Here is a 23,396-nt window from a genome sequence, read left to right as displayed (position 1 = left end):
ACCCAGAACTACTGACCTTCTTCCTTGTTTTTGAAGCTACAGCAAAGAAATTTGGACCACCAGTTTAATTTTTAAAATAAATTTCAGTAGTTATCTTCAATAATCTTAACCATGACCTACTCACCTAGTTTTTGTTAGTGAAGCTTAAGCAAAGAAATTTATTCAAGCAAGCAACTATACTCAGGTGAGCGATATAGGGCCATCATGGCCCTCTTGTTTACTTGTACATCAGTAATTTTAAATTTAAAATTGGTTGTATTTTTAGTGCTGAAGACAATCAGGAAACACAGCATACATATTTCTACCAGTTAATAATGGAGAAAGATGAAAGACTAGTTCTACCAACAACACAACAGTTATTTGAACTATCATTTCTACAGATTGGTATCAAGCTTAAAGAGGTCAGTATTTTTTTTTTTGGTTACACAGCAGCATAATTTCTTCGGTCGAGTTAAATGCTCCAGTTTACCAGTTATATACAGAGTTTGCAATACAGTATTCCTTTCAAGGTGGATTCATTCCCAGTATTAACTTTTTTTGCAAGTAAATTTCCTCCTCCCTGCATGAAGCCAAGGTAGCAAGTTACTGACAACTTCCCCCTCCCTGCATGAACCAGAGGAAGCAAGTTACTGACAACTTCCCCCTCCCCACATGAAGCAAAGGTAGTAAGTTAATGACAACTTCCCCTCCCTGCATGAACCAGAGGTAGCAAGTTACAGACAACTTCAACCTCGCCACATGAACCAGAGATAGCAAGTTAATGACAACTTCCCCCTCCCCGCATGAACCAGAGGTAGCAAGTTACTGACACCTTCCCCCTCCCCACATAAAGCAAAGGTAGCAAGTTACTGACACCTTCCCCCTCCCCACATGAAGCAAAGGTAGCAAGTTAATGACAACTTCCCCTTCCCCACATGAAGCAGAGGTAGCAAGTTACTGACACCTTCCCCCTCCCCACATGAAGCAAAGGTAGCAAGTTAATGACAACTTCCCCCTCCCCACATAAAGCAGAGGTAGCAAGTTACTGACACCTTCCCCCTCCCCACATGAAGCAAAGGTAGCAAGTTATTGACAACTTCCCCCTCCCCACATAAAGCAGAGGTAGCAAGTTACTGACAACATCCCCTTCCCCACATGAAGCAAAGGTAGCAAGTTAATGACAACATCCCCCTCCCCACATGAAGCAAAGGTAGCAAGTTACTGACAACATCCCCTTCCCGGCATGAACCAGAGGTAGCAAGTTAATGACAACATCCCCTTCCCCACATGAAGCAAAGGTAGCAAGTTAATGACAACATCCCCTTCCCGGCATGAACCAGAGGTAGCAAGTTAATGACAACATCCCCTTCCCCACATGAAGCAAAGGTAGCAAGTTACTGACAACATCCCCTTCCCGGCATGAACCAGATGTAGCAAGTTAATGACAACATCCCCTTCCCCACATGAAGCAAAGGTAGCAAGTTACTGACAACATCCCCTTCCCGGCATGAACCAGATGTAGCAAGTTAATGACAACATCCCCCTCCCCACATGAAGCAAAGGTAGCAAGTTACTGACAACATCCCCTTCCCGGCATGAACCAGAGGTAGCAAGTTAATGACAACATCCCCTTCCCCACATGAAGCAAAGGTAGCAAGTTAATGACAACATCCCCTTCCCGGCATGAACCAGAGGTAGCAAGTTAATGACAACATCCCCTTCCCCACATGAAGCAAAGGTAGCAAGTTAATGACAACATCCCTTCCGGCATGAACCAGAGGTAGCAAGTTAATGACAACATCCCCTTCCCCACATGAAGCAAAGGTAGCAAGTTACTGACAACATCCCCTTCCCGGCATGAACCAGATGTAGCAAGTTAATGACAACATCCCCTTCCCTACATGAAGCAAAGGTAGCAAGTTAATGACAACATCCCCTTCCCGGCATGAACCAGAGGTAGCAAGTTAATGACAACACCCCCTTCCCCACATGAAGCAAAGGTAGCAAGTTAATGACAACATCCCCTTCCCGGCATGAACCAGAGGTAGCAAGTTAATGACAACATCCCCTTCCCCACATGAAGCAAAGGTAGCAAGTTAATGACAACATCCCCCTCCCGGCATGAACCAGAGGTAGCAAGTTACTGACACCTTCCCCCTCCCCACATGAAGCAAAGATAGCAAGTTAATGACAACATCCCCTTCCCCACATGAAGCAAAGGTAGCAAGTTAATGACAACATCCCCTTCCCGGCATGAACCAGAGGTAGCAAGTTAATGACAACATCAACCTCCCCAGAAGAACCAGAGGTAGCAAGTTAATGACAACATCCCCTTCCCGGCATGAACCAGAGGTAGCAAGTTAATGACAACATCCCCTTCCCCACATGAAGCAAAGGTAGCAAGTTAATGACAACATCCCCCTCCCGGCATGAACCAGAGGTAGCAAGTTACTGACACCTTCCCCCTCCCCACATGAAGCAAAGAAAGCAAGTCATCCCCTTCCCGGCATGAACCAGAGGTAGCAAGTTAATGACAACATCCCCTTCCCCACATGAAGCAAAGGTAGCAAGTTAATGACAACATCCCCTTCCCCACATGAACCAGAGGTAGCAAGTTACTGACAACATCAACCTCCCCAGAAGAACCAGAGGTAGCAAGTTAATGACAACATCCCCCTCCCCGCATGAACCAGAGTAAGCAAGTTGAATAACAACATCCCCAATCCACATAGGAAGTAGGAAGCTAATGACAACATGACAACAATCTCCTCCCCGCATGAACCAGGGGTAGCAAGTTAATGTCGACTCAGGGTCACAACTCAAGGTCAAAAGGTTTGAGCATCCCATTTTGTGTCCGCTCTGTATCTCTTAAACCCCTTGAATGATTTTCTTGAAACTTGGGTCAAACGATCTCCTCATCAAAAGAGGATGTGCAGAACTCATGATTCAGTCATGTCTACTCAAGGTCAAGGTCACAACTCAAGGTCAAAGGTTTGAGAATTCTATATTTTGTCTGCTCTGTATCTCCTAAACCCCGTGAAGGATTTTCATGATACTTGGTAAAATGATCACCTCATCAAGGCGATGTGCAGAACTCATGATTCAGCCATGTCTGCCCAAGGTGAATGTCACAACTTAAGGTCAAATGTTTGAGCCTTCCATTTTGTGTCCGATCTGGATCTCCTAAACCCCTTGAAGGTTTTTAATGATACTTAGGTCAAATAATCATCTCATCAGTATGATGTTCAGAACGCATAAGTCAGCCATGTCTGCTGAAGGTCAAGGCCACAACTCAAGGTCAAAGGTTTGAACTCTGTATCTCCTAAACCTCTTGAAGGATTTTCATGATACTTAGGTCAATTGATCACCTAATCAAGACGATCTTATGAAGCAGCTTAGTTGGCTCAAGGCCAAGGTCACAACTCGAGTTCCATTTTGTGTCCGCTCTGTATCTCCTAAACCCCTTGAAGAATTTTCAAATTTATTTATGTCGACAAACATGCACTATAAAATATTATTAACAACGTCAATGCTTCCACCCAATACTGTCAACCCTCACTATCCATGACAGCAGCAGCAGATATAGCTGTCGTTCAGACTGCTTTGTTAACATAGTTTTACACAAATGGTTCTTGTGTGATCCTCTACCAAGATTGTTCAAATTATTTTGAGGCAATGTGTCAACAGATAATGGGCTTGACATTGTTGCCCTTTGGGCTTCAACATTCTAGTATTAAAAATTAATGGTAGACTTATATTTGGCTGTATATTAGTTGCAAAGAAATTACCATTTTCAGTTCCTTTTAGTTTGAAAAATATCAAAATGAAAAATTGTTAATGCAAGTACAAGTGCTTTTCACATAATGTGAAATCATTTAAATTGGCTGGCATGAAATTTCGCAGAAACGGCAAAAAAGACAGTTTCGCGGGGACTTTAATTCGCGCATTTTCAATTTATCTTAGATTTTTAAAAAATTTATTTTTCAGAAATCTCTAGCTTCACACGTGTCACTATTATGTACCGCCAGTCAATAAAAGCGGCATGTTTATGACCTTGATAAAAAACAGTATGACAGTCCAACTGATAATTGCTGTTAATTGACACTATGGTTAAGCAGCCCATCTATGACCTTGATAAAAAACAATATGACAGTCCAACTGATAATTGTTGTTAACTGACACTATGGTTAGGTAAAGTGTGAAAGAGTATCAAAGGATTGATTAAAATAAAAGGAGTCTGAAGTCTTATTATGAATGGTGCTTGTCCAATTACTCTAAAACAACAATGGTAGGAGAGAATAATTACGAAACTGCGCCGTTATATTCAAATATTTACATAGTTTTTTGTCAAGGATTAAATGATAAATATTTTGTAGCATTGGTAAGAAGATGGCAATGATATAAAATAGCGTAAATAACTGAAGCATTCGTAAAGAATAACCAATTAATATTGCTATATGAGATACCCCACCCTGCTTTATTTATGTACCTGTGACAATCACAATAGATTCTTATTTAATTCGTGGACATAAACATTCAATGAGCTTGAATTTATGCTTACAGTCACTATCATTACATGTACAAACAGACGGTAGAAGCAATACATAAAGGAAAACTCTAGCCATTATTTTCCTTCCTGGTCGTGAAAATGGATAACATTCATAATTCTTATGCATATATCAGAACTGTTATTACTAAAATATGATACTGCTGTATGGTAACAATACATCTCCGTGCATTACAAGTAACTTCATTTCGTCTAAAATTAAGATATTACTAACTGATTTACGTTGAACAGACAACTTCCGATCGGATATGATAAATGCTTATTTCTATTATACAAAACCGTTTCAATCACCCGAAATGGACGGAAAATAAAGAGAAGAACTGTGATATTTGCTTCGGGGTTTCTAAAGCCTTCCGCTATTCCAACTAAACCAGAATAAGACATTTTGTAGAGTCAACGGATCCGCAGAGACATTTAAGGAACTAATTTGCATTTAACGGATCTTTGTCTTGTATGGCGGATGAATTGCTGAGTAACTGATCTGACGGCATCCAGCGATTGGCTAATGGGAGAGGAACTGCAGAATCATTGGCTAGCTGCAACACACCTTCTTTCAAAGATTTCTACACGGGAAACTATAAATTCAGGCCCGAACTGTTCATTACTAGCTTCCAATCCGTTAAACATGGAAAACAAACAAAGATAAAAATTTTCTGTAAATACGTACAACCCTATATAGTTAACTTTGAATGTGTACTGTAGTTCATATATAACGTCCGTCAATTCCGTTGAGTCGTTTTGCTTTAAAAATAAATAGAAATTGATTTGAACAATTTTAGTAGAGGTCCACTAGGCAATGCTACATGTCAAATATCTAAGGTATAGGGCTTCTGGTTTTCGAGAAGAAGATTTTTTAAGATTTTTCTATGTAAAATCAAGTGACCCCTGGGGCGGGGTCAATTTTGACCCCGGAGTCATGATTTGAACAAACTTGGTAGAGGTCCACTAGGCAATGCTTCACACCAAATATCTAAGCTCTAGGGCTTCTGGTTTTTGAGAAGAAGATTTTTAAAGTTTTTCCTTTTGGTTGCCATGGCAACCAGAGTTCTGCATGGAATTCAATTCTTTGAAAATGTTTTAAAGAGGACCTTCAATGGAACATCCCTGTGAAGTTTCATCAAAATTGGCCTGGTGGGTTAGGAGGAGATGTTGTTTAAAGGAAAGTGTGGATGGACGGACGGACGCCGGACGGTGAGCGATCACAATAGCTCACCCCGAGCACTTTGTGCTCAGGTGAGCTAAAAATAAATATATCTTCAACTAGAAAGTGTCGTTAATTCCGTTATATAAACACCCAAAGTACTTTCCTTGACGTGCCTAACAATATAATAATAAAATCAAATTTCATAATCTATTTTGGTACAAACAAATAAATAAAAGACAAATTTAATATCAACTGCCGATAAACTGTGACGTTTTGAGAAAATTTGAAATACACAGGTCTTATAACATACCTATATTTCGGACAGGAAATCATTTCACTATGTACTAAATTGTTAAAAATTAGTGCGGTCTTAAATTCGCGCATCATTTGTAGCATGAAATACGCGAAAATTCGTCCTGCATAAACAAAAATGATTTCACAGTATTCCTTCCTATTATATTTCAGGTGCCATCTTGTTTGATCATTCAGATGCCAAGATTTGGAAAAGATTATAAGATGTACAAACGCATACTGCCTAGTCTAGAGCTTGATATTACAGACGTTTTAGAAAATGGTAAAAACTTATCGATGCAATTGTTTACACTTACATGTTTTTAGCCTAGACTAGTAAGAACTTTTCTACTTATGATGTAAGATATATTTCAATATCTGTTCCATTTGATAGTTATTGAGCGGAAACCAAACTTGGAATATAGGTAGCTTACATAGAGTCAGAGTTTAGGATTGCATATGAGGTCACTAGGTTCAAGGTCAAGGTCACTGTTGCTAAAAATAGAAAAAAAATGTTACTGCTCAAGAACTTAAGTTTGCTTGTTGTATTGAAATTAAACTTGGCCTATAGGGATTGTATATGGGGTCATTGGGGTCAAGTGCAAGGTCAGGATAACTTACTTAATTTCCACGGTGGCCCAGTGGTCTAGAGCCTTTGGCCAAAAGCTACTTTTTAGTCAGTGGGATGGAGGGCGTCGGTTCAAATCCTACTGAGATCAAAAAATTTTTTTTTCTTTTTTAGCTCACCCGAGCTCACCCCGTCTGGCATCTATCCGTCCATCCGTTGTCCTTCAGTCTGTCCACACTTTCCTTTTAACAACATCTCCTCTGAGAGTTGGGTGAAAGTTGGTGAAACTTGGCCTTGATGTTCCTGGGGTGGTCCCCTTCCAAAATTGTTCAAAGAATTGAATTCCACATAGAACTCTGGTTGCCATGGCAACCGAAAGGAAAAACTTAAAAAATATTTTTATCCAAAACCGCAAGGAATAGAGCCTCAATATTTGGATCTCTAACAAGATTGTTTAAATTATGCCCCTGGGGTGAAAAGAGGCCCTGCCCCAGGGGTCATTTGTTATATGAGTTATATAGGAAAAAATACTTAAAAAATTATTTTATCATATTTCCTAGCCTGTTTGATTATAATTACCTGTGACCTTGACCTACTGACCTACTTTCTTGTTTTTTTAAGATACAGCCTTGAAATTTGGATGACATGTACAGTTTAGCACATCGATCATAAAACTGACTTTCAGTGACATGAATGTGACCTACTGACCTACTTTCTTGTTTTTAGCTCACCAGAGCAAAAAGTGCTCAAAGGTGAGCTTTTGTGATTGCCCTGTGTCCATCATCGTCCGTCCGTCCTTCGGCGTCGGCAGCATTGTCGTCAACAATTTGACTGTTAACACTCTAGAGGTCACAATTTTGGCCCAATCTTAATGAAACTTGTTAGCTCACCTGAGCACAAAGTGCTATTGTGATCGCTCACCGTCCGGCGTCCGTCCGTCCGTCCGTCGTCCGTCCACACTTTCCTTTAAACAACATCTCCTCCTAAACCACCAGGCCAATTTTGATGAAACTTCACAGGGATGTTCCATGGATGGTCCTCTTTAAAAATTGTTCAAAGAATTGAATTCCATACTGAACTCTGGTTGCCATGGCAACCGAAAGGAAAAACTTTAAAAATCTTCTTCTCAAAAACCAGAAGCCCTAGAGCTTAGATATTTGGTGTGAAGCATTGCCTAGTGGACCTCTACCAAATTTTTTCAAATCATGACCCTGGGGTCAAAATTGACCCCGCCCCAGGGGTCACTTGATTTTACATAGGAAAATCTTAAAAAATCTTCTTCTCAAAAACCAGAAGCCCTAGAGCTTAGATATTTGGTGTGAAGCATTGCCTAGTGAACCTCTACCAAATTTGTTCAAATCATGACCCCCGGGGTCAAAATTGACCCGGCCCCAGGGGTCACTTGACTTTACATATGAAAATCTTAAAAAAAATTCTAAAAATAAACCAGAAGTCCTAGAGCTTAGATATTTCAAATGTAGCATTGCCTAGTGGACCTCTACAAAACTTGTTCAAATCATGACCCCCCAGGGTCAAAATTGACCCCGCCCCAGGGGTCACTTGATTTTACATAGGAAAATCTTAAAAAATCTTCTTCTCAAAAACCAAAAGGCCTAGATCTTAGATATTTGGTGTGAAGCATTCCCTAGTGGACCTCTACTAAAGTTGTTCAAATCATGACCCCAGGGTCAAAATTGACCCCGCCCCAGGGGTCACTTGATTTTACATAGGAAAATATTCAAAAATTTTCTAAAAATAAACCAGAAAGCCTAGAGCTTAGATATTTGACATGTAGCATTGCCTAATGGACCTCTACAATATTTGTTCAAATCATGACCCCCTGGGGTCAAAATTGACCCTTCCCCAGGGGTCATTTGATTTTACATAGGAAAATCTTCAAAAATTTTCTAAAAATAAACCAGAAGGCCTAGAGTTTAGATATTTCACTTGTAGCATTGCCTAGTGGACCTCTACAAAATTTGTTCAAATCATGTCCCCCGGGGTCAAAATTGACTCCGCCCTAGGGGTCACTTGATTTTACATATGAAAATCTTCAAAAAATTTCTAAAAATAAACCAGAAGGCCTAGAGCTTAGATATTTCACATGTAGCATGGCCTAGTGGACCTCTACAACATTTGTTCAAATCATGACCCCCGGGGTCAAAATTGACCCCGCCCCAGGGGTCACTTGATTTTACATATGAAAATCTTCAAAAAATTTCTAAAAATAAACCAGAAGGCCTAGATCTTAGATATTTGACAGGTAGCATTGCCTAGTAGACTTCTACAAAATTTGTTCAAATCATGACCCCCGGGGTGAAATTGGCTCCGCCCCATGGGGTTACTTGATTGTACATAGAAAAATCTTCAAAATTTTCTAAAAAAACCCCCAGAAGGCCTAGAGCTTAGATATTTGACATGTAGCATTGCCTAGTGGACCTCTACAAAATTTGTTCAAATCTTGGCCCCCCAGGGTCAAATTGACCCGGCCCCAGGGTTACTTGATTGTGCATAAGGAAATCTTCATAAATTTGTTAAAAATAAACCAGAAGGCCTAGATCTTAAAGCTTTAGCTTAGAAATTTTTTCAAGCAAGCAACTCTACTCAGGTGAGCGATATAGGGCCATCATGGCCCTCTTGTTCAGAATGTTACTCTTAATAAAATCTTGGACAAGTTCGATAGTAGGTCATTTGGGGTCAAAAACTAGGTCACCAGTTCAAATCAAAGGAAAAGCTTGTTCACACTCTGGAGGTCACAATTTTAGCCCAATCTTAATGAAACTTGGTCAGAATGTTATTCTCGATAAAGTCTTGGACGAGTTCGATATTGGGTCATCTGGGGTCAAAAACAAGGTCACCAGCTTAGATCAAAGGAAAAGCTTGTTAACACTGTAGAGGCCACATTTATGACCATATCTTATTGAAACTTGGTCATAATGTTAATCTTGATGATCTATAGGTCACAATCAAATCTGGGTCAGGTGGGGTCAAAAACTAGGTCACTAGGTCAAATCAAAGGAAAAGCTTGTTCACACGCTAGAGGCCACATTTATGACTATATTTTCATGAAATGAGATGTGGAACCAAAATTTATAGTCCTGTATGGCACCATATAACCTATATGTGTTGGTGTTACACTTCGAGATTAAAGGTCAATAGGATTTTTTTCCTGTCCAATCTATAACTTTGTCATGCAAAACAGGATTTAAATATCAGTTGGCTGGATGAGATAACTTGTCGTGTGCAAAACCTGGGCCCTAGGTCTAAGATCAAGATCACACTTAGAGGCCAAAGGTCAGATACAAGGATGATTTTATCCGAAGCTTTTCTTCTTCATGCATGGAGGGATTTTGATGTTACTTGGCACAAATCTTGACCAGCATGAGACTGATTGTCTTGCGCAAGAACCAGGTCCCTAGGTCTAAGGTCAAGGTTATACTTAGAGGTCAAAGGTCAAATTCAAGAATGACTGTCCGGAGCATTTCTTCTTCATGCATGAAGGGATTTTGATATAACTTAGCACAAATGTTCACCACCATGAGGCACCCTTGTTTTTAGAATTACGTCCCTTGGTTATTACTATAATAGATTATATTGTAACTTTTTTATTACTGGCCGTAGGGAAAAATCGAGACCACTTTTCTGTGGTACAACATGCATGTGACATTCAATTTTTAGGTGTATTTTGACCTACCTCTACCTGGTAAAGAGTTTCTTGTGCACACTTATATTATATAGATTTTTTTGTCGTTACTATAGATAACTTATATGATAACTTTTTTTTATAATTGGCCAAAAAATTCCATATGAAAACAACTGTAGGCTTTTATTTATGCAAATTTTAATCCAAGTGTTTTGTTATAACATATTGTGTGTATATATAGTACAATATTGTTTATACATCATTGACAGATAGCAGTTCATTATGTTATACTGCAGTAGAGAAAATTAGGTGCCTTCCAGTAGTGGACTATGTATTGCATGGCACTTGTTATGTCTCCCCCCAACTGGGAGACATATTGTTTTTGCCCCGTCCGTCCATACGTCACACTTCATTTCCAATCAATAACTAGAGAACCATTTGACCTAGAACCTTCAAACTTCATAGGATGGCAGGGCTTTTGGAGTAGACGACCCCTAATGTTTTCTGGGGTCACTCCGTCAAAGGTCACAGGGACCTGAACATGGAAAACCATTTCTGATCAATAACTTGAGTACCACTTGACCCAGAATGTTGAAACTTCATAGGATGATTGGATATGCAGAGTAGATGACCCCTATTCATTTTGGGGTCACTTTGTTAAAGGTCAAGGTCACAGGTGCCTGAACATGGAAAACCATTTCCAATCAATAACTTGAGAACCAGTAGACCCAGAATGTTGAAACTCCATAAGAGGATTGGTCAGGCAGAGTAGATGACCCCTATTGATTTTGGGGTCACTCTGTTAAAGGTGAAGGTCGCAGGGGCCTGAACATGGAAAACCATTTCAGATCAATTACTTGAGAACCACTTGACCCAGAATGTTGAAACATCATAGGATGATTGGACATGCAAAGTAGATGACCCCTATTGATTTTGGGGTCACTCTGTTAAAGGTCAAGGTCACAGAGGCCTGAACATGGAAATCTATTTCCAATCAGTAACTTGAGAACAATTGACCCAGAATGTTGAAACTTCATAGGATTATTTGACATGCAGAGTAGATGACCCCTATTGATTTTGGGGTCACTTGATCAAAGGTCAAGGGGCCATCTGTCTGTTACACTTAATTTTTTATCAATAACTGGAGAATCATTTGACCTAGAACATGAAACTTCATAGGATGGTAGGACTTACAGAGTAAATGAACCCTATAATTTTTGGTGTTACTAAATTAAAGGTCAAGGTCACAGAGGCCTGAACATGAAAAACCGTTTCTGATCAATAACTTGAGAACCACGTGACCCAGAATGTTGAAACCTCATAGGATGATTGGAGATGTATGTAGGCCTCAGGGATCCGAACATTGAAAACGGTTTCCGATCAATAACTTGAGAACCACTAGATCAAGAACCTTCAAACTTCATAGGATGATAGGACTTACAGAGTAGATGACCCTTATTGTTTTTGGGGTCACTTGTTTAAAGGCCAAGGTCACAGGCGTAAACATTGAAAACGCTTTCCGATCAATAACTTAAGAACCACTTGATCCAGAATGTTGAAACTTCATAGGATGCTTGGACTTGCAGTGTAGATGACCCCTATTGAATTTGGGGTCACTCAATTAAAGGTCAAGGTCACGGGCCAGAACATAGAAAACCGTTTCCAATCCATAACTTAAGAACCACTAGGCCCAGAATGTTGAAACTTAGTGGGATGATTGGACATGCCAAGTACATGATCCCAATCTGCAGCCAACCATCAGTGGCTTTCGCTTCTGTCCCCTATTGACTTCTTGCCTATTACTGTGCGCTGGGGGAGACATGCGCTTTTCTACAAAAGCATCTTCTAGTTTTAACTGATATTATTTCAATGTATATTTGACTATAGAGTTTAAAATTAAATATCTGTCATATTATTTGAGTAATTTTTGAATTATGGACGGCAGTCAGTGCTTGTTAAAAAATACTCAAATAATATGATAGATCTCTATAGTCCTGAAATAACATCAGTTAAAATAATAATTTGATGCGTCGCTTATTTTCGAAATAATAAAAAAAAGTCTGTGATTTTCTGGGACATCCCTCATGTATTACTAAACTTTGTCTCTGATAAGTCTGTTAAGCTACAGTCGCACATACGGATATGTCCCTGCATTGAGGTACGGTGCATATGGGATTGGTCTGTGGTGGGGTCGGGGGATGAGGATAAGTATGGAGCAGTACGTCTTAGTACGGGAAAAATTGTGAGAAACAGGGGAACAAAAAATATACAGGATGCGAATAAGTACTACGTTTGGGTGAACTACGTCGAACTACGCTTTAGTACGAGCAGACTCAGATAACTACGTTCGGCTACAGGTCAATACGGTGAGGTACGTTTTAGTACGAAAAACTGCATTTTAGTACATGTAACTACGGATGAATAAGTTTCAACTAAGTTGGACTAAAGTCACGCTCAAATGGCTACAGATCACTCAAACTTTTGAAAGTTTGGGATAAGTCTTGAATACGTTTTGACCAAGTGTTGGTATTGATTGATACGAATTACTACTTTGAGCTCAGGTATGGATCGATACAAATTACTATATTTCTGTCCATGGCTAGACGTAGCTGTCCGCGCCGTATGTGTGACTGGGGTATTAGAACTATGATATCACTAAACTTAGTCTCTGATAAGTCTGTTAGGACTGTGATATCACTAAACCTTGTCTCTGATAAGTCTGTTGGAACTATGAATTTACTAAACCTCATCTCTGATAGGTCTGTTAGAACTATGATATTACTTAACCTTGTCTCTGATAAGTTTGTTAGAACTATGATATTACTAAACTGAGTCTGTCATTTAAGTCTGTTAAAACTATGGTATTACAAAACTTAATCTCTGATGAGTCTGTTGAACTATGATATTATTAAACTTCATCTCTGTTAAGTCTGTTAGAACTATGACCTTACTCATCTTTCTCTGCCCAAAGGGACGTATCATGTTATTACCCGGTGCCCATCCATCCGTATGTTCACCACCACAGGATGGCGTGCAGAGCACATGTTCTGGATGGCTCGCTTCAAGGTCAAGGTCATGGTCTCACTTAGGGGTCAAAGGTCATATGAGTGTGTTTCATGTCAGCTCAGTAACTCTTGACCCTCATGAAGGATTTCAAAGAAACTTGACACAAATGTTCACCACATCGAGACAAGCACATTGGCTTGCTTCAAGGTAAAGGTCATACATAGGGGTCAATAGTCATATGAGCCGTGCCATGAGAAAACCAACATAGTGGGTTTGCGACCAGCATGGATCCAGACCAGCCTGCGCATCCGCGCAGTCTGGTCAGGATCCATGCTGTTCGCTTTTAAAGCCTACTGCAATTAGAGAAACCGTTAGCGAACAGCATGGATCCTGACCAGACTGCGCAGATGCGCAGGCTGGTCTGGATACATGCTGGTCGCAAAGCCACTATGTTGGTTTTCCCATGGCACGGCTCATATGTGTTTGTTTTGTGTCTGCTCTGTTTCTCTTGAACTGTTTGAAGGATTATAAAGAAACTTGGCACAAATGTTCACCATATCGAGATGACTTGCACAGCACATGTTCTGGATGTCTCGCTTCAAGGTCAAGGTCACTCTTAGGGGTCAAAGGTCATCACTCTGGGACTCTTGAACCCCTTGAAGGATTTCAAATAAACTTGACACAAATGTTCACCAAATCGACACGATGTGCATAGCACATGTTGGCTACAAGGTCAAGGTCTTACTTATGGGTCAAAGGTCATGCCTTCGGGCATCTGTTGTTCCGCATTGCGATGCTTTTATTATCTTTAAAAGTATCCTTATTTACTGAATAACACAGAAGTATTGTCTTTTTTGTTTAGGTAGCAATAATTTTATTGTTCTACTACTTTTCAACAGTTTCTGAATTTATTTTTAGCTCCACTATTCGGAGAATAGGGGGGCTATTCTACTCGCCCCAGCGTCAGCATGACCTTTCTTGGTTAAAGTTTTTCGGCAACCTTTGTTTTTCTGTCATATTTTTGGTACTATTGCTTATATCTTACTGTAACTTCACATAAACATTGTCCAATATACAAACAAAGTATGTGTAGGGGTTGAGCCCATTATACTCAAGGTAAAGGTCACCAAGATGTTATACTTAGGTTATTTTTAAGGTTAAAGTGTTTTGGCAACCTTTTTTCTGTCATAGCTTTGTTACTATTCCTTATATCTTACTGTAACTTTACATAAACATTGTCCAGCATACAAACAAAATGAGTACAGGGGCTGGGCCCATTATACCCAAGGTCAAGGTCACCAAGGTGTTATACTTAGGTTATTTTTAAGGTTTAAAAAGTTTTTTGGCAACCTTTGTTTTTCAGTCATAGCTTTGTTACTATTGCTTATATCTTACTGTAAGTTCACATAAATATTGTTCAGCATACAAACAAAGTATGTGCAGGGGCTGGGCCCATTATACCCAAGGTAAAGGTCACAGAGTTGTTATACTTTGAATTATTTTCATGTTAAATTTTTTCGAAAGCTTTGTTTATAGACATATCTTTGGTACTTTAAAAGATAATGATTTGAAATTGAAAGTATTTTTTTTTATAATCATCATCTGCATGTGTGATTACAAACCCCATAAGTCTACTTGTATTTTTGACAAAATTATGCCCCTTTTGTAAAAGTTTTTTTTTTGCAATCTTCGCTTTCTGGATATAACTTTAATACAATATAAGATAAAGACTTGAAACTTAAAATGTATCTTTATCATCATCATCTGCATGTATGGTAACAGTCCCCATAACTCTGATTTGTTTTTTTAACCAAATTATGCCCCTTTCATACTTAAATTTTTTTTGACATAACTTTGGTACTATATACGATGACTTGAAACTCAAAATATATCTTTACCATCATCATCTGCATATGTGGTAACAATCCCAATAACTCTAATTTGTGTTCTTGACAGAGTTATGCCCCTTGGTGTATCTTCCTTTTAAAGTAGAGGTCTCTTATTGAGATATATATTCATTTTACTGTCAGATCGCTGAATAGTGGGGCGGACATCTCTTGTTTTATATGTGAATACATTTCAATGCCTTGTTTTCCTTTAGCACCCCGAGAATGTATTATATGTGGAGATCTGGCAGCATTTGAATGTAAAGAGTGCTACCAGGTACATGGGGCAGGTCTAAACACTATTGCTTTTTGTGATGGATGTAAAAAAACAGTAAGTAGTGCAAATATTTGATATATTGATCTCTTCTTAGCAACATATTTTGTTGTCATCAAAACTATCTGCACAAATTTATACAACATAAGAGAAAAGTATGTTTGATAGGAACATCAGAAACACAGATAATCATAAAGTGCATTATAATTCTGTATACTGTAAAATCATTTTTATTCGCGTAGGACGAATTTTCGCGTATTTCACGCTAGGACCGATGCGCGAATTTAAGACCAGGCTATTATCATTTTTTGATTATATTTTTCCCTTTCTAAAATTGAAAATGCACGAATTTAAGCCCGCGCGAAACAGTCCTTCTTCACGTTTGTGCGAAATTTCATGCCAGCGAATTTAAATGATTTCACAGTATCCCTGTGACATATAGGCACAATGGGCCAGGCACCATATTTTTTTAATTGTATGCTATGTAATTATTATTCATGCACATGCCACAATAATAAACCATGTCTTGCCCTTATCTTTTTATTATATACTTAATAAAAAAGCCATTTTTGTTGGAGTTTCATTGTAGAATAAAATTTAATAAGGAATTGTTTCATGCTTGTTTATGTCTTCTCTACAACAGAGTCATCAGCATAAACTACGTGTGAATCACAGATGTAGAAAAATAAGTGTACCACCAGCTTACCGGGACTTGTACTTGAGTCGTAAAGTTAGTGAGGGAAGGCCTATTCCCATACCTCGAGAAAAGATGGAACTGTTTGCTGTCATCTGTATACAGACAAGCCATTATGTATCATTTGTGAAAACTGGCAAGGGTAGAGATGCTAAGTGGATCTTCTTTGATTCAATGGCAGACAGAATGGGTAGGTTATTCAGTTTCAGTATGGCTTCCATATTTTGTTCTTTTCTACTTATCTGTGTATTAAGTACTTAAACATTTTAGAGCCAAATAAAGGAAAGAAAATAGAAAATCACTCTATATGTTATTGGTCCCCTACTGATTGAAAACCAGTTTCGGGGACTATAGGAATGCACTTTTTGGGTATTGCTCAGATTCCTCCACTTCATCAAAACATGCTTCAGATTTGATGACCAGTTCTATGGAAAAATATCAGGTATAACTGACAATGGAATCCAAAGTTTAATGTGCACCCACCTATGCAATACTTGTTATGAAGAAACTTGAACAGGAATTCCTCATGAAATAACCACTCACACCATAAACACCCATAAAATTCCGATAGATATAAACGCAGATACTCCTAATTTCCAAGATATAACCATACGCAAAGACGAAAAATTCAACCTCAGGACCCCTTTATACACTAAACCTACTGAAGCATATGTATATCTATGTTAAAATCCTGACCATACGCAACATCAATTAAGGGCATACCTTACAGCCAAGCAATCAGAGTTTGGAGAATATGTAACAGTGACAATGATTTTGACTAATGCATTGAACAACTAATAGAAAATCTGGTATTAAGGGGCTGTTTGAAGAATCTGACTAAAAACACAATTAGAAAATCCCACATACTGAACAGGGAAACACATATATATATGGGAATAGAAACCAAGAAAACAGAAACCATACCACTGATAATCACATGTTACCCAGACAGAAACCATACCACTGATAATCACATGTTACCAAGACAGAAACCATACCACTGATAATCACGTTACCCAGACAGAAACCATACCACTGATAATCGCATGTTACCCAGACAGAAACCATACCACTGATAATCGCATGTTACCCAGACAGAAACCATACCACTGATAATCACATGTTACCCAGACAGAAACCATACCACTGATAATCACATGTTACCCAGACAGAAACCATACCACTGATAATCACATGTTACCAAGACAGAAACCATGTTACCCAGACAGAAACCATACCACTGATAATCGCATGTTACCCAGACAGAAACCATACCACTGATAATCGCATGTTACCCAGACAGAAACCATACCACTGATAATCGCATGTTACCAAGACAGAAACCATACCACTGATAATCACACATTACCCAAACAACCAAAACACCAACTACATAATCAGAAAACAGTGCCACCTGTTTGCTAGTGATCATTCCTACCAACGATATAAGAGAGATTAAGTAGACAAATTTGATTAACTCAACACTGCAAAAACTCAGCATGTGTAAATGATATGCACGAGTCTCCCTATCAATCACTATTGTGAAATTCCACTGAAATCTGAATAAAACTTTTGGAGATGAAACAGAGACAAAAATCACTTCACACCCTTTATGTATAATAAGTTTGAATAAAGGTCCATCACAAGGTTTATGAGAAAAAATTGTTTCAAGGTATATCTAGTTTTAGCTCTAGCAGACCCTTTAATGGGCTAAACATCTCCTTTTGAACAAAACTGAATGAGGACCTTATCAAGCTGCTACAGACCAAATTTGATGACACTCCATCAAGCACTTTAGGAGAAGAAGTCTTTTTTTAGCTCACATGTCACATAGTGACAGGGTGAGCTTTTGTGACCGTCCGTCGTCCGTCCATCATCTGTCTGTCCACAATTTTTTGTGAACACAATAGAGACCACGTTTTGCAATCAATTTTAATCAAACTTGCACACAACTTGTACTGGCATAATGTCTCTGTTCCTTTTGAAAACTGGCCACATCCCTTCAGGGTTCCAGAGTTATGGCCCCTTAAAGGGCCAAAATTTGCTATTTTTGGCTTGTGAACATGATAGAGACCAAAGTTTGCAATCAACTTTAATCAAACTTGCACACAACTTGTATTGGCATAATATCTTGGTTCCTTTCGAAAACTGGCCAGATCCCATCGTGGGTTCCAGAGTTATGGCCACTTAAAGGGCCAAAATTTGATATTTTTGGCTTGTGAACAAGATAGAGACCACATTTTGCAATCAACTTTAATCAAACTTGCACACAACTTGTATTGGCATAATATCTCGGTTTGTTTTGAAAACTAGCCAGATCTCTTCATGGGTTCCAGAGTTATAGCCCCTGAAAGGGCCAAAATTTGGTATTTTGGCTTTTGCAGCCATATAGAGACTTCATTTATGGTTTGATTTGATACAAACTTGCAAAATATTTTCAACAACAATAAAGCTTGGATTCCATGATGAATCTGTCAGATCCAGTCATAGGTTCCTGAGTTATGGCCCCTGATTGACCCCTGAAAGAGCCAAAATTTGTTAATTTTTACCTTGTGAAGACGATAGAAGTGACATTTTATATTTGATTTTAACCACACTTACACACAACTTAAGTCACAATAAGATCTCGGTTTCTTTCGAAAACCAGCTAGATACCATCATGGGTTCTAGAGTTACTGCCCCTGAATCAAAGGAAAAGCTTGTTAACAACCTAGAGGCCACATTTATGACCCTATCTTCATGAAACTTGGTCAGAATGTTTATCTTTATGATTTCTAGGCCTAGGTCGAAATTGGGTCATAACGGGTCAAAATCTAGGTCACCCGGTCAAATCAAAGGAAAAGCTTGTTAACACTCTTGAGGCCACATTTATGACCCTATCTTCATGAAACTTGGTCAGAATGTTTATCTTGATGATTCCCTGGCCAAGTTTGAAACTGGGTCAATTGGGGTAAAAAACTAGGTCACCTGGTCAAATCAAAAGAAAAGCTTGTTAACACTCTTGTTTATTTAATGTGCATGAAACTTGGTCAGAATGTTTGTCTGCATGAAGTATCGCATGAATTTTTATCTGAGTCATGTGGGGTCAAAAACTAGGTCACCAGGTCAAATCAAAGAATAAGCTTGTTTACACCCTAGGGGGCACCTTTTTGATCATATCTTCATAAAACTTGGTCAGAATGTTTGTTCTTATGAAGTCTTGGATGATTTTAAATCTGGGTCACGTGGGGTCAAAAACTAGGTCACTAGGTCAAATCAAAGGAAAGGCTTGTATACACTCTAGAGGCTACATTTTTGCTCCAGTCTTCCCGAAACTTTGTCAGAATGTTTGTTTTCATGAAATTTTGGACAAATTCGAATCTGGGTCATGTGGGTTAAAAAACTAGGTCACTAGGTCAACAGGCCACATTTTTTGGTCCAATCTTAATGAAAATTGGTCAAAATATTTGTCTATGAAATCGCTAGGTAAAACATGTTTACACTGTTATGATGTGTTTCTCAGGTGAGCGACCTAGGGCCATCTTGGCCCTCTTGTTTTAGTTTTTTCAATTTTTAACTCTAGCAGCCCTTTAAATGGAACAATTTGAACAAAAATGGGAGATACTTTATAATGATGCTGCAGACCAAGTATGATGACTATCCGTCAAGTGATTCATACCAGAAGAAGTCTTTAGTTTTTCCTATTTTTAGCTCCAGCAGCCCTTTAAAGGGGTCAAATGAAACAATCTGATCAAAATTGAAAGAGGATCCCCATAAATTCACTTTTATATTCTTGTGCCCTAGTTTTCGAGCGCATAAACCAGGTTGGTAGGCCAATTGTCAAGGTAACAGCAGGGTCATATCTGTCCGTCATATTTTGTGTCCAGAGCATAACTTAAGAACCATTCAAGGTATTGACTTCCAACTTGGTTGGTAGGTCAAAGTTCTAGGTCCAAAATTGAGTTCAGATGCCAAATCTTTCCTTTGTTCTTTGTGGCTGGAGCACACTTCAAAACTATTCAAGGTATTGACATTAATCTTGATTTATAGGTGGGTGTTGTTGAGATGATTTGAGGAGTATACCAGTCCAAATTACTGTCCCTAACCCCCCCCCCCCCCCCAACCCCACCCCACCCCACCCACGTCCCACTCCCTACAAAAAATTAATTTTATGTTCTTGTGCTGTAGTATTCAAGTGCATGAACCAGGTAAATAGCTCAAAAGTCAAGGTTACAGCAGTTGAAATCTCTATGTCATATTTTGTATCCAGAGCATAACAGCATAACCATTCAAGGTTTTGACTTAAAACTTACTAGGTGGCATCACTGGCACCAGAACAGAAAGAAAATGCCTCTGTACATGTAATACCAACCCCCTAGGTATTCTATAAGAACCATGGTCATGAAGGGGAAAATATACTAACCCGTTCCAGTCGAGCATTTCATACCTAAAACATGCAGTTGGTAAATGTGTACTATGGATATCAAACAAGTGGTAATTTATCTCCCATTGTGTACCGGTCACATTTCTTCAGTACTTCTTATCTTAGAAAAACAATACGTAATTTATAGTTATTTCAAAGTTACACAAAAAACTTGCTTTAACTTCCCTGGTGAAGTTCCGTTCTAGATTACCAAACCATTCTGATTGGCTGTTGTGAAAATGTATGTCAATTGTCAATTTACTACACGTGTTTGCTGAAATGTGAAAATGCAGCATATATGTGCAAAATGAATAAAGGAAAGAGAACAGATGCAGACCAATGTACGATTTCAAATTAAAGATCATATACAAGTTGAAGTTCATTTTTAGCTCACCTGTCACAAAGTGACAAGGTAAGCTTTTGTGATCACGCAGCGTCCGTCGTCCGTCCGTGCGTCCGTGCGTGCGTAAACTTTTTGCTTGTGACCACTCTAGAGGTCACATTTTTCATGGGATCTTTATGAAAGTTGGTCAGAATGTTCACCATGATGATATCTAGGTCAAGTTCGAAACTGGGTCATGTGCGATCTAAAACTAGGTCAGTAGGTCTAAAAATAGAAAAACCTTGTGACCTCTCTAGAGGCCATATTTTTCAATGGATCTTCATGAAAATTGGTCAGAATGTTCATCTTGATGATATCTAGGTCAAGTTCGAAACTGGGTCAACTGCGATCAAAAACTAGGTCAGTAGGTCAAATAATAGAAAATCCTTGTGACCTCTCTAGAGGCCATATTTTTCATGGGATCTGCATGACAATTAGTCAGAATGTTCATCTTGATGATATCTAGGTCAAGTTCGAAACTGGGTCACGTCCGATCCAAAACTAGGTCAGTAGGTCAAATAATAGAAAAAACTTGTGACCTCTGTAGAGGCCCTATTTTTCATGGGATCTGCATGAAAATTGGTCAGAATGTTTATCTTCATGATATCTAGTTCAAATTTGAAACTGGGTCGACTGCGGTCAAAAACTAGGTCAGTAGGTCAAATAATAGAAAATCCTTGTTACCTCTCTAGAGGCCATATATTTCATGGGATCTGCATGAAAATTGGTCAGAATGTTCACCTTGATGATATATAGGTCAAGTTTGAAACTGGGTCAACTGCGTTCCAAAACTAGGTCAGTAGGGCTAAAAATAGAAAATCCTTATGACCTCCCTAGAGGCCATATTTTTCAATGGATCTTCATGAAAATTGGTGAGAATGTTCACCTTGATGATATTTAGATCAGTTTTGAAACTGGGTCACATGCGGTCAAAAACTAGGTCAGTAGGTCAAATAATAGAAAAACCTTGTGACCTCTCTAGAGGTCATATTTTTCATGGGATCTGCATGAAAATTGGTCAGAATGTTCATCTTGATGATATCTAAGTCAAGTTTGAAACTGGGTTACGTGCAGTCAAAAACTAGGTCAGTAGGTCAGATAATAGAAAAACCTTGTGACCTCTGTAGAGGCCAGATTTTTCATGGGATCTGCATGAAAATTGGTCATAATGTTCATCTTGATAATATCTAGGTCAAGATTGAAACTGGGTCACATGTGGTCAAAAACTAGGTCAGTACTTCAGATAATAGAAAAAACTTGTGACCTCTCTAGAGGCCATATTTTTCATGGGATCTTTATGAAAGTTGGTCTGAATGTTCATCTTGATGATATCTAGGTCAAGTTTGAAACTGGGTCAACTGTGGTCAAAAACTAGGTCACTAGGTCTAAACATAGAAAAACCTTGTGACCTCTATAGAGACCATATTTTTCAGTGGATCTTCATGAAAATTGGTCAGAATTTTTATCTTGATGATATTTAGGTCATGAGCTCTAAAACTAGGTCACTATGTCAAATAATAGAAAAAACGACGTCATACTCAGTTCATGTGGGAACAGGTGAGCGATTCAGGACCATCATGGTCCTCTTGTTTATTTCGAGTTTTAGTGTAAAATTGTGATTCTTTAAAATTCTATTTTTGTTTGTTTAGTTTACAATTCGCCAAACATGTGCACACTGCCGTGACCTCTAGACTGGATGTTCATTAGGGAAGGTCAAGCAAGTTTTTTCTGTAACACTGACAAAAGCATGAAATATGTTGATAATCTCAGCAATATGCAGTATTGAGACAATGTGACTGGTGCACGATGCAAGATAAATTATCGCTTGTTCAGTATACTAGGTACCCATTCAACGAACTGCACATTTAAGTTGAGAAATGTACGATTGAAACGGGTAAGTATATTTTCCCATTCATGACCATGGTTCTTATAGAATAACTAGGGGTAGGGTATAACATGTACAGAGGCATTTTCTTTCTGGTCTGGTGCCAGTGGGTGGCATTGAGTCCTGTAGGCACTTTTCCGTAGAAATAATCTTGGTTAACTTATTGATATGGAAGTATGGCTTTGTATTACAGGTGAACAAAGTGGATACAATATTCCTGAGGTACGTGAATGCAGTGAAATCCCACGTTGGTTGTCAGATGAATGTTACAATGACATTATGAAGTATCCAGAAGATAAAACTCTTCCAGAACATATGAGACGTCTTATTTGTGATGCCTATATTTGCATGTACCAAAGTCCTCAAGTTATGATGTTTAAATAAGGAAATTCTTAAATGTTAGTTGTGATGCTGTGGAAGTACATGTAGCAATATCATAAACTTAGCAGAAGTTATTATCTACAAATTATAATATAAACAGTGTTCAGTGCTGGTTACAAGGCCCTCTTGATTTCAGAACATATTAACTATTATGAAAGATGTGTACTCATATTGACCTTAAAATAGATATTAAGTCATGTATAATTTATACTAAATCACTTCAGATCAGTTGTTAAGAAAGCTGGAAGCAGGTTTGAATCACTGTTTAGTCTCCTTCCAGGAAAAGCCAGTACT

The 23,396-nt window shown here is 38.6% G+C and overlaps 1 protein-coding gene across 1 annotated transcript; it reads left to right on the top strand.

Moving 5' to 3' along the window:
* Nucleotides 1-265: 265 nt before the first annotated feature.
* LOC128552650 (ubiquitin carboxyl-terminal hydrolase CYLD-like) lies at nt 266-23,162 on the top strand (the record flags this gene model as incomplete). The annotated part of the gene is made up of 5 exons (XM_053533692.1): nt 266-401; nt 6,156-6,264; nt 15,300-15,415; nt 16,002-16,242; nt 22,915-23,162. Coding segments are annotated over 5 exons (793 nt in total), but the record flags the coding sequence as incomplete, so codon positions are not given.
* Between the last annotated feature and the right edge of the window lie 234 nt (nt 23,163-23,396).

This window comes from Mercenaria mercenaria, unplaced genomic scaffold (genome assembly GCF_021730395.1).
Source record: "Mercenaria mercenaria strain notata unplaced genomic scaffold, MADL_Memer_1 contig_3000, whole genome shotgun sequence".
Lineage (NCBI taxonomy): Eukaryota > Metazoa > Mollusca > Bivalvia > Venerida > Veneridae > Mercenaria > Mercenaria mercenaria.
The sequence above is the reverse complement of the archived record's forward strand: the minus strand, read 5'-3'. Positions and strand labels throughout refer to the sequence as shown.